This window comes from Carassius auratus, chromosome 30, assembly GCF_003368295.1.
Source record: "Carassius auratus strain Wakin chromosome 30, ASM336829v1, whole genome shotgun sequence".
Lineage (NCBI taxonomy): Eukaryota > Metazoa > Chordata > Actinopteri > Cypriniformes > Cyprinidae > Carassius > Carassius auratus.
Genome location: NC_039272.1, coordinates 11,568,875 through 11,581,054, shown reverse-complemented (window position 1 = coordinate 11,581,054; position 12,180 = coordinate 11,568,875). Strand labels below are relative to the sequence as shown.

General features: G+C 35.9%; 1 protein-coding gene across 2 annotated transcripts in view; it reads right to left on the bottom strand.

Moving 5' to 3' along the window:
• Window positions 1–12,180, bottom strand: part of adamts3 (ADAM metallopeptidase with thrombospondin type 1 motif, 3) — a 92,694-nt gene that overhangs the window by 29,618 nt on the left and 50,896 nt on the right. For both annotated transcript variants that reach the window (XM_026211365.1, XM_026211366.1), the window contains exons 9-14: window positions 8,880–9,023; window positions 6,293–6,425; window positions 3,371–3,484; window positions 3,141–3,286; window positions 2,010–2,185; window positions 128–261 (exon numbers count right to left, since the gene is read on the bottom strand). In XM_026211365.1, coding sequence (XP_026067150.1) covers window positions 128–261; window positions 2,010–2,185; window positions 3,141–3,286; window positions 3,371–3,484; window positions 6,293–6,425; window positions 8,880–9,023 — 847 coding nt within the window. The remainder of the gene's footprint in view (window positions 1–127; window positions 262–2,009; window positions 2,186–3,140; window positions 3,287–3,370; window positions 3,485–6,292; window positions 6,426–8,879; window positions 9,024–12,180) is intronic.

The window sequence follows — 12,180 nt, the reverse complement described above, 5'->3', positions numbered from 1 at the left end:
TACCGATATTAATTTTAATTTGTGCTAATGACATTTTAGTACACTAGCACCAGTTCTAATATCTGAAAAAGGAAGCATAAAACTATGAAATAACACTTGAAACCCATAATGAAACTCAAATACATACCACACACTCTCCACGCACACAGATGCTATATGGATCTTTGTAAGAGCACCTTGTCCCATCATGCACCAGTTGCTTCATGTAAGCAGCTTCACCTGTTTCTTTTGACTGGCAATAAAGGTGACATCTTTTGTTGGCTGAAAATAGAGAAAAAACAAAGAAATACTATTTAACATGAAAGACCGCAAATTACAGCTGGACTCAGTTATGTGCACTGTTGTCTGCTGTATTATCCCATTCAAATTACGTTATGGGAAATCAATGATAATGTTCAACCAATAAAACTTGTCTTTAATCAAGCATGATGAGTAGTATAATATAATATAAAGTAAAATGAAAATGATGTGCTTTTTTAGGTCTCAATATCTAGGTCTGACATTTGCCACCTGAATAAACACTTCAGAATTTAAAAACTGTAATATCATTAGCATAACTTCTTAAAATGTTTAGTCAAGAGAAAAATATTACTAAAGTTTAAACTAATAGTTCATACAAAAATGAAAATTCTATCGTCATTTTACACACCCATACATTGTTCCAAATCTTATATGTTTCAGAAAAGAAATTCAGGTTTGGAGTAAATTATGACATTTTTTTCAGCACAGCACTGTAATGGAACACAATTAAATGAATGGCTAGTGTGTGAAAATCAAGATGGTAATTTAGACAACACTAGGAAACCTTTTGGCATTGATTGGTCAAGTAACTTAATTAAGAAGCATGCCTTCACAATTCTGTTTGATTAATTCAACAGCTGAATAATGCACATATTATTAAAATTAATGAGAAAAATCCCACCTCATCTTAGTACTTGCAAATACCAGCAACACACACACACACACACACACACACACACACACACACAATAAGGTAGCTATGTTAATCTCAGAAGATATTATTTTATACTTTAAAATAAAGTGATTCATAACTTTTTATATTAAACTAAAATCGATTACATTTTTAAAAATGTAATTACATTTTAATGTACATGAACTAGTGATCTGTTGAGTGGTATTAAGGTTTGTATAATGAAAATATAATTAATGTATAATGAAAAAAAATTAAAGTGTTGAAAGAATAGCAAGATGGATTTTAGTGACATTTCTCAATGGGTTTAGTGTTGAGCAATGTGGGCTTTTCATTTGCGGGTTACTCAAAATCCCTATCACATCATACTCAAAAGTATAACAAAAGTATGTAGAGCCCAAAGATATATGGCAAAGTACAAAAATTATCACATGAAGCGACTGCAGTAAGCATAAAGTTTGACAGAAATGGCACTTTGTCATGTGAGGGCACTCTAAACACCTTCACTTCTTGAGCTGAACACAGTGAGGAAAGTGGACTTGACCACAATTGGAATGGATGTGTTGTGGTTCTCCCAGGAGGGATGACACATTTACAAACTGTCTGTGTGTGTGTGGGGACAGCTAAGCTGGTCTTTGCTGCTTTTGCTAAACATGTCCCTGCTCCTTCAAAACACAGAGTGCCCGTTTCATATATGTGAATGTATGGCAGAGAGAATCTGTTGTTGTCTTACTTGGTCGCCATTAAAACTAGGGCTTCACATAATGGTGGTATATACTGTCTACATGTAAGAGACATAAAGAAACTTAGAGCAATGTGAAAATTGGATGTGACAAAAAAAACAAGAAAATACAGGCATAACCATGAACCAGTATGGTAGGGACAATGTATTTTAGAGTTTTGTTGTATATGGCTGCCAAATCGTATACTCTCTCTTTTATGGGAGAAACACTACCAGAACAAGTGCATTGTTGCACTCTATTTTAATGCTCTTGGAATACCACAACAACCTGGAATGTAAATATCTGTTTCATACATATACTTACAATTACACTGCTTTAAAATCTAACAAACTCACCGTCTGGGTGTTCGTAGGCAAGCCAGTGGTGTTTGGCATTCTGGTATTCAAAGTGGGAGTTGCGAAGTTGGCATTGCTGAGCTCTGAAGTCCTCGAAGTGTTTGGGGCAATCGTCTATGTTACACAGCTGGTATTCATAATTCACCCCTGGGCAGTCCTGACCTCCATTAGATGGACTAATAGATAACATATAATGTTCAAACAAAGACCAACAGCAGTCAATATCCAAGGTTAATCAAAACAAAGTTCACTTCAATGAACAAGTCTGGCACAAACAGATATTAAAAAACACATCTATGGCTTCTTTCACCAAATAAAATATTTAGATCTGGATTCAGACAATCTAATCGAGGTTTGGAGGGAACACAAAATATGTATAACATTTTTACATCAGTTTAATCTCTGCAGCTTTCATTACTGAGCCTCACTTTAAATGTTCAATCATGCATATTTTTTGTAAGTGCGAGCATCTGCTCAACTCAAATGCTATTTAACATATCCTTAACAAACACTCCTCAAAACTAGAACACTAATGAGCTGGCAATAAAAAAAATACTTAATTCCTATCTCCCTTGCTTCCTTTATTCTCATATTAATTAATTCTCATATTAATCACAAATTAAGAAGCAGCTGCTCATTTGACCAGCACAAAAAATACTGTCTTTTCAAAAAGAAAATTACACTTAAACAGCAAAGATGGCAGCTCCTCTGATTAAAAACATCATGTGCAGTTTTTTTCTCAATAAAATAGATTTATGAATGTAAACAGGTAATTAGACTATTTCTTACTTTTATAAAATCTCTATCATTACAAGAAAATGGAGCAATTTGAAATTAGAACCAATGCAGAGGTTGTGTGGTTTGAAATATTAGAGTTATCGGAACAATACTGATATAAGGGACAAACTAACCTTTATATCAGAGGAATGCTAAGATTGTGACTGACCTTTCGTCTCATTGGGTCAATCATGTTCACCCCTGCTGCCTGTATGCTTTATTTCTAGACAGTAGTTTTTATTTCAAAGAAACTGCAACCATCCATATGATGACTGGATCTGTTTATGAAAAGTACACTAGGGAGCAATTGGTCTTCATTAGCAATTATGACTTTGAGTACAGTAGATAACATACGCAGGGTTGTTGCACTGGCGGGTTCTGAAGCGGACACCAGTCCCACAGGAGCGAGAGCAAGAGCCATACTTGCTCCAGGCACTCCAGGCTCCATCTTGCTTTACTTGGTTGGCATTCTTCCACATGCAGTGACCTTTGTAGCACCACTATGAGGGGGAGGAGTGAAACAGAATCAAATTAGGAACAACAGAACAAAGCAGGCCTAGTAAAATGTGGACACATTAAATTACCTTCCCAGGTGCACATTCAGTCCCGTCCAGTGGAGGTCCTTTTTTGGTCTTGCAGAAGTAAGGGTTATCTGGATGACTGCACCACAGCTGCTTGCATGGATCAAATGTTCGAAACTGAAGAGAGAGAAAAGCAGTCCATGGTTGGTTGATTGGCTTTTTAAGAGAGTGTTACAGAAAATTAAATGGCGAGACAAATTTGAAAGAATTTTGAACTCTTCATGAAAAAAAAAAAAAGAGGCTGAGGCTGCCAGTGGCGCTCTGGAGCTATAGTGTTACTGCTAGACACTCACTCACTCACTTTAATCTGAGAATGGAAACAGAGAACTTGGTTTACTGCAAATGACACATTGAGTAAGTTCCTATCGTCCGATAGTGCCATTTGAGCCAAGTGAGATTCCACAACAAAAAAAAGAGCATATATGTTCAGTCTGAAGAGATGAAGAAGTATACATCAATATTTTAGAGTCAGGCATTTTGTGCCACCTGACACTATGTCTACACTAGGAGCATAGATGGAAATCCCAGAGGGGTCAGGGGGACAGAAAGCCCCTTATCTGAAGGAAGTAAAAATAAATAACAAGTATAAATAATGTTTTATACTTAAAATCATTGTTTAAGAAGTAAAAAAAAACACCAACGCAAATGGGAATAAAATGCTTTTTAATTTTAGAAACATTTTGAGTATCCCCTTCCCTTGCCTCACAGTGCTTTGGTCCAAATGCCTGCTTTCCTCTTTTACGTCACCTAAACACACAAATCCAGCGAGAGAGAACAAAGTCAATAGCTGTGGAACTCCAGTAAGAAAGGCTGTCAAGGCTATTTTATTCAATTAAACATAGGTTGAAGTGATTATTTTCTCTTTAATAGAGATGATGCAAATGTATTTTGTGAAGAGTCCACTAGGCTAGTAATAATAACGTTACCTGCTTGATGGTAATGTCTACAATGGACACGACCGCTGTCGCGGTGTGACCACAACAGTTTGAAGTTGTCTAATTTGGCACACTGTCTCCCTGCTACACTATTATTAGTAAGCTTTTCCTCTGTGTACACAAATCCTTACAAGTATAATTTTAGCTGTATTATTTGTATCCCCTTCAAAAAATGCTCTTGAGAAATGTTGTTTATTGCCCCACCCGCCCCCTCCCCAACTATTAGACGAAATGTAAACTCCTGACCAGGTGTGACAGTCTACATTTGTCCTGTGTTGTCAGAAGACAGAATCTCCAACTATAATTGGGTTCTATTGGCTTTTGTTGAATCACGCTGCTATTCTGCTTAATTCACCTCAGCTGTGGTTTCTACACAATTGTTTGTTGGTATAAAGCACATTAGATGCATATGTTGTATAATGTCATCTTCATGACCATCCATCACAATTAACCAAATTACATTGATTTTTTTTTAAATGAAATAGGGCAACAGTAATATATTACAAAATGTACAGGGGTTTAATTATGACAAATTAATGTGAATCGGAATGCTATTGAAGATAATTTCAGAAATGACATTGTTGTACATTGGAGGCTGATCCACACATAGCTGCACTTCTGTTCACTACTTTTTCTTTTCATTAAACACAGCAGGAGTATGTAACACACATATTGCAATATAAAGGATCTAAATAGTATTGTGCAAGCAAAAAAAATATTAAAATGGCAGTCTGGAATGCAAGACTGGGAGAGCGAACTAATAGATGATAGCTGAAATACTATACAAGATTCATGTCTGAGTTCCCTGCTTCACCAAAATAGTGCTGCTTATTAGCAATGCCATGTGGAGTAGAAAGGCTCACACATACGGTAAATAAATTGACAGATGTGCCCGGGGAGACACAACACTATATTGTAGGCACAGACAGGAAAAACTGTTTTTGTAAAATGAACTTCCATTTTAAGTCTCTTGTCAAGCAACTGGACTAAAGGATATCAGTTGTCTTTAGCTCTAAGTGAAGCCAATTTAGATGTTATGTCATGTTAATTAAGTTGCCATTAAATGCAAATCACCCAATCTATTTTCTAAATGCAAGTTATTTACTTTTTTATTGTGAATAAATAATGTTTTCATGTTTCTTTATCCTTTTTGCTGACTTTTTCAATTTTATTTTACATTTCATAAGCTTGTTTGTACAACAAACTCCTCAGAGAGCTAATTAAAATGTAACTCTGCAGATGGGAGAAGAAACAAATAGTTGCTAACAAAATATGTAAATATGTAAATAGTAAGCCCAAATTACAAATAACTGTTTCTAGCGACACTGAAAATAGGGCCACTATTATAAAATCTTCAGAGAACCAACTGTTTAAAGGATGATTAGTGGGTCGTTGAAGGTTTCATGGGTATGTGAGTTTTTGCTGGACTGTGGTGTACAGCTTGGCACAGATTGTTTAGGCATGACAGAGGAGCTGGGAGGAAGGATCACAGCATGCTGTTCTTGTTTACTAGTGTTATAGCCTTTGATGACAGAATGCCAAACATCTTGCCATCTGCTGGTTCTCAGTGTCAGGCCATAAACCAGGTGTGATGGTCTTTTCCTTGACACACTGTATATGTGATTGGGACTTTGCAGCACCTATTAATTTCACACTTGAAGGTGTTTTGGACTTGGAGGGTTTGTGGGGATTAACAGAACATAAAATAACATATTTAGTTTTGAAACTGAGTAATTCAAAGGCCAGAAACTAATGCAGAAATATTATAACAGACACGTGTAGTTCTTTAAATGTTCCCATACATAAATTAAACCTGGCATTGAAATGTTTTTAAAAAATATCTGAAGCACTTCCAGCTTAATTACTTTGGACAGAGACCTGAACGAGGCATTCATTAAAATAAAAAAAATAAAAACATTTTGGTGCTTGGTTTAATGACTGAGATTTATCAGATCTGTCAAGGGAGAATATAACCTCTAGCCATACTCACTGAAGTACAGATTTTGTATCCAACTCCAAAATCAAAGCGACACTGCTCATCCATGGAGTAATTGATGCCAGGTAGTTCAGGGAGCTGTGGCCAGTCATGTTTGAAGGGATCGTCCAGCAGGCAGTCATATGAACTGTGAAAAACAAACAAAGTTGCAACAGTTGTTTAAGGGAACTTAATAAACGGTTTATAAGGACCCATATACTTTGGAAGCCACTTCTAAAGTCTGTAGCAAATGATAATCCTAAAGGTGACATATGTGTCCCTGGACCACAAATCCAGTCTTAAGTTTACATTTTTCAAAATATGCTAAATTATCCATAAAATGAATAAATAAGCTTTCCATTAATGTATGATTTATTAGGATCTGACCATATTTGGCCAAGATACAACTATTTGAAAATCTGGAATCTGAGGGTGCAAAAAATCAAAATACTGAGAAAATTGCCTTTGAAGTTGTTCAAATGTATTCTTAGCAATGCATATTACTAATCAAATATTACATTTTTATAAATTTACGGTAGGAAATGTTTAAAATATCATGGAACATGATCTTTACTTAATATCATAATGATTTTTGGCATAAAAGATAAATAGATCATTTTGACCCATACAATGTTTTTTGGCTATTGCTAAAACATACACTGGGATTTGTGGTCCAGGGTCACATATGGTGTAAAATGAGCCTTGTACATTCAAGATGATTCATATGATTCATATCATTAAAAAAGCTCATACTGAACCCTCAAATAACTGAATCAATCACACTTCCTAATATCCATGCAATAGATAATTTACAGTACATGTTCAAAATCCTTAAGTGCTGAGTGAGGTCAAGACATGCGGAGAAAGTGCTTTCAAACTTTCAACCCATGAAGAGATTTCAAACTTCAAAAGTCTCCTTAGAGATTTTCTTCTCCCACTAGCTAGTTAAGCTGAGGCAGACGATGAGCATCTCAAGCATACTGTGTTCAGTTAAAATGAAGCCTTTTATTGTTAGAAATAAATCTGAGTCTTCTCTTAATCATCAGCATTCTTTATGAGCCCTGTTCACGTTAAGAGTACAAATAAAATGTATTGATCAGTGCAGGAGCATGCCCCATTTAACTTCTAAAATTAATCGATATTCTTGGTGTAAATTGAAAAATCATTACTGGATAATGCTCAAAGGCTACAGAGAATAGTGACCACTTTAAACTCAAAAGATAATGCTGAAAATGATTTTCCTGTCACAGACAGCTACTCAGCATCTCACTTGTATTAGCTGCAGTAAGTTGCCAAGATCCATTGGTAATTTACATCCCATCAGCCCTTGGCCATGACAGGATTAACCCTGTACATGGAGCAGTGTATGAATTCAAAAATCCTTTGGATGTCTTTGAGTGAATCAATGGGCTCAAATGAATAAATTACCTCAAATTGAGAGATTTATTACAGAAAATCAGCCCAAATCCCATAGCCTAAAACATAACACATATAACGGGTCTCAGTTTGGAGTTGGAAAACACCATCTTATTTATTAAAGTTTATTTTTTTACCTTTGATAATTCATATTTTTATGCTTGTCTTTCCTTTAGGTATAGTTCAGCTGAAAATAAATATTCTGATTTTGTTAATATGTTTTGTCTATACAGCCAGTGGGTCCAAGAAAGCTCTGAACCTCATTTTCTTTTCTTTTAGACATTTTTCAAATTATTTGTGTGTGTGTGTGTGTGTGTGTGTGTGTGTGTGTGTGTGTGTGTGTGTGTGTGTGTGTGTGTGTGTGTTGTGTGTGTGTGTGAACCCATGTTTGTTCCACTGAAGAAAGAAAGTCAAACAGGTTTGAAATGACATGAGGGCGAGTAAATGATGCAAAAATTGAATTTTTATGTGTAGTATCTCTTTAAAGAAAAAAAGAGTGCCTTTTCACATTATTTATCATATAAACAATGACTTCAAAGTGTTCCACGGTTTGTGAAATGATTGTCCATTTTTGTGTGTGCCTGTGATTTGTTTTTCAGAAAAGTATCAATGCAGATGAAACCATCATAGAGATCACTGTTTGGTTATCTGTTCAGATATGATATTATTTCAAAATCATCTGAATATGACTTCAAAGGAGGTTCAGACTCAAAACAGAAATTAAAAAGAGCTCAAACACATTTGTAAAGTGTTTCCTATAAAAAACAAAACCATTGCACAATTTAATTAATATGCTGTTGGATGGAGCAATGGAGCAAATACCATCATGAATAAAGCAGAAACTATGGGTTGCATTAGAATTAATCCTCGTTGGTCACATTAACTTTAAAATGAAATATATCACAACAATCCACTGACCAGTTAAATGAAAGCCCTTTGATCTCACACTTCTACTCAAGTAACCATTTGCTGACTAATTCAGGTAAACAAACAGTCGACTGGCCCTAAGGTGACACCAAACAAAGCAGAGCTCCAGTCAAAACAAGGGCCAATATTTACGCTCAAGTAATCCATGAGCCATAAGGAGACACATTTCTATTTAAAATAGACACATAAGCAAAAAGGCCTTCCAGATTTTTTTGAATAAAACATAGTGAGGTAAGAGAAGACAGAAGTGTAAACTCACTTAATGTATCTCTTCAGCTCTTGCCCACTGCACATTGACCAGTGGTAGCGGTGGAAGGCTGCTTGCACCAAAGGGGCCATGACACTTCCCATGGCTGTTTCGTCACCGCAGCGGTTGCCCTGACCATCATGCTCCATTCCCAGTCTACAGACAAGGCATGATTATGGTAAGCAGGTACATTTAAGTGCAGCAATGGCCAGAAGTAACATTTTCTACTGCAATTAGCATAGTTAATTCTATATAAGGCACACACCTCTGGCGCATCCCAGCTATATAACTGGGTATGAAATTACAATATGACAATGTGACCTAACCAGAAAAGACACAACAAATCAATGACAGTTATGTTTTTAATGTAAATATAAATCTTTTGGCTAACTAACTACTGTATGACACATTGTTAGTAGTTTTGGTCATTTTTAAAGCACTGCAGTAGGTAGCCCTGTCCACACTGAAATTCTGTTCATCAAAGCTACATTTATTTGATAACAAATACAGTAAAAGAGTAATCTTGTAAAATATTATTGGAATTTAAAAACAAATGTTCTATATTTTAAGAGCTAAATTAGCAAGCATTACTCCAGTCTTCATTGTCTCACGATTTTTCAGAAATCGTTCGTATATGCTGATTTACTGTTCAAGAAACATTTCTAATTATTAACAATGCTAATATCAAACTAAATCAAAGTCTATAAGTAGTTTGGTGTTTAGGTGCAGTAGAGTAATGATGGATTACCAGTCTTTGTCATTTGTGCAATGAAACTGGATAACAGAATTTGAAAAAAAGAGATAAACAGATAGAGACAGAGACATTTGAGAGGGTAAAATACTCAACAATACTTTTAGTACAGAAGAGAAGGTAAGGAGGTTGACTCCATGACTAGTCTCGTGCTGAGTGAAAAAAACACTCAAACTATTTTTTTAAAAACAGTTTGTCTTCAGATCAAATATGATTTATTTGCACGTCTGAGTTTTTAAAAGTTTTTGATGACCAAGCCATAAAATAAAGGCTTTTTAATTTTTCTTAAAGAGGGTGCCTTGGAGTTTCCTATTTGCTATATATTATGATTTATTTAATGTTGGATGCAGGGAAAGAGGAGTTTATTAAAATAAAAGACTCCGCGTACCACTGCTCCGGGGGGTAGACCTACATGTCACAGTGAGTGTTTAGCTTAATAAAAGGGTGAAGAGAGTTATGGGCGCAGCTAGAAACACAGAGTGCTTGGGAGAAAAGAATTTGTATCAGTTTTACTGGTAGTCCACTGTTTGAAGAATTTTAGAGTATAATTTGTCACAGTTTACTTTATTTCTCTATCCTCACTTACATAAATTAACTATAGTGTCCTGCGCCCACTACTAAAAATAATGTAAAAAATTGAATCTGGTCTCTAAATATTTTTTGGTTTGACTGCATATCCTTTGGTTATTTTCTCACTCAATTATGCCCATTTAAATGCCCATTTATATATTTTGCAAGGTTTTGTTAGTTTCTTTGTATATTTGTTTTGCTCTGTGGTTCATCTTCTGTAATTTATTAGCATTACAGCTGCTCCATTGCAGCGACTTAGTACTGTAACGATGCACTTTGCTGTAATAATGCAGGGAACCACTTGTTATAAATCTCCTGTGATATTTTTCACAAACAGAAGTCGCTTCTTTTTTTGTTTTTTATCTGAAACGTGCTGCTATTTATATTTCAAAGCCACTCATATAATGCAGAAACACGCAAGCAAGCAAAACACGCACAAAACGCGCATGTATTTATACTGATGCAGAAGTAGAGGGACATTAGTAATGTACTGCTTAGCGCATTACACACAAGCTTCTAGATTCACTTTCGACAAAAAGTTATATATGCCTAAGGTTGAAAATAATTATGTTTATAGTGAATGCCCTTCTAAATTGTCTTTTTTTACGATTTAGTTTTAATCCAAATGTGTGTGCTAAGAGAGTGAACATCAAAGACCACACAACAGAAGTGCACAGGCGTGCTCTCTCTCTCTCCCACTCCCTCCCTTCCTCCCTACCTACCTACCTACCATTAAGAAACTTGTTTTGTGCACTGTTTTACTTACTTGTTTTTAGAATATCCAACCGAAATACAAACTTTCCAGTGATTAAATGTATAACTCGCACATCTCCACCGCTGTTGGCTCAATCCACTAAGCGTGCTTTATCAGCTCGCGCATGTCAGCTATACATTAATACTGAATGTTTAACAGGATATTCATTGCATAGATATCCTACGTAGACAACCTTAATCTCTAATAACTCCATTCTGCTGTCTGTTGTCTGTGTTTCTTTGTCTGAATATGGCACTTATCACATGCTGTGTAGTATCGGTGTTTGGTATTGGGGCATTTTAACGAGTACAAGTACGAGTACAGGAGATCAGTATCAGGCCCGATTTCCAATACCAGTATCGGTTTTGGTGCATCCCTAATTCTTATGCTCTGTATCAGATGTTCATTTCCTTCTGCAAGAACTATTGGTTAAAGGTAGAGCCTTTTTGAATGTAAAGGTCTATCTTTCAGCTATTTCAGTCATGTGGGGCTGGATTCGGGAATGATACTTAAGACTCCCCTGATATGTCGATTTATGTCACATCTGGTCACTAAATCTCTGATCCCATCCTGGGACTTAACAACGGTTCTGGATGCACTCTCGCAGCATCCTTTTGAATCATTAGAGGGTACTGATTTGCGACGTCTTTCTGTTAACACTGCTTTGTTGATCGTTCTCACTCCAGCAAAGTGCGTAAGTGAATTCGTCATTACATCAGTCCTGTATGCAGTTTGCATTGGATGGATCAAGAGTTACACTAAGAACTAGAACCCTGACGGATATTTCGTTTAGCATATATTATTGGATGATATGAGCCTGTCGCTGATATATCAGTACCAGCGAATAAGCTGCTATGCTGCCGATATTATTATTATTTTTTTTACAGAACATATGACAAAGATAAAATGCTTAGAAATGGTGTAATTACTTAGTTTGTCCAGTTTGTCCACTGGATGCACTAAACTCATGCCTGTTCTAACTATGATATACTGACACAAAGTTCAAATGATTTTCAAAAGTCAGTTTGTTGCGTCCTGTTGCGGCGCAGACACAGTGTCAGAATAGTTTGTCAGTACAGTCAGTAACGTAGCAGATTGAAAAGTTAGTAACTTCCTGCAGTCCAATAGATGGAGTTGGTGAGACTCAATGATAAGTAGATAAACAACAATGTCCTTGTCATTTACTCTCTCAATGAGCTTATCATATTCGTTTGATACATTAGTAGGGCCCTATGATT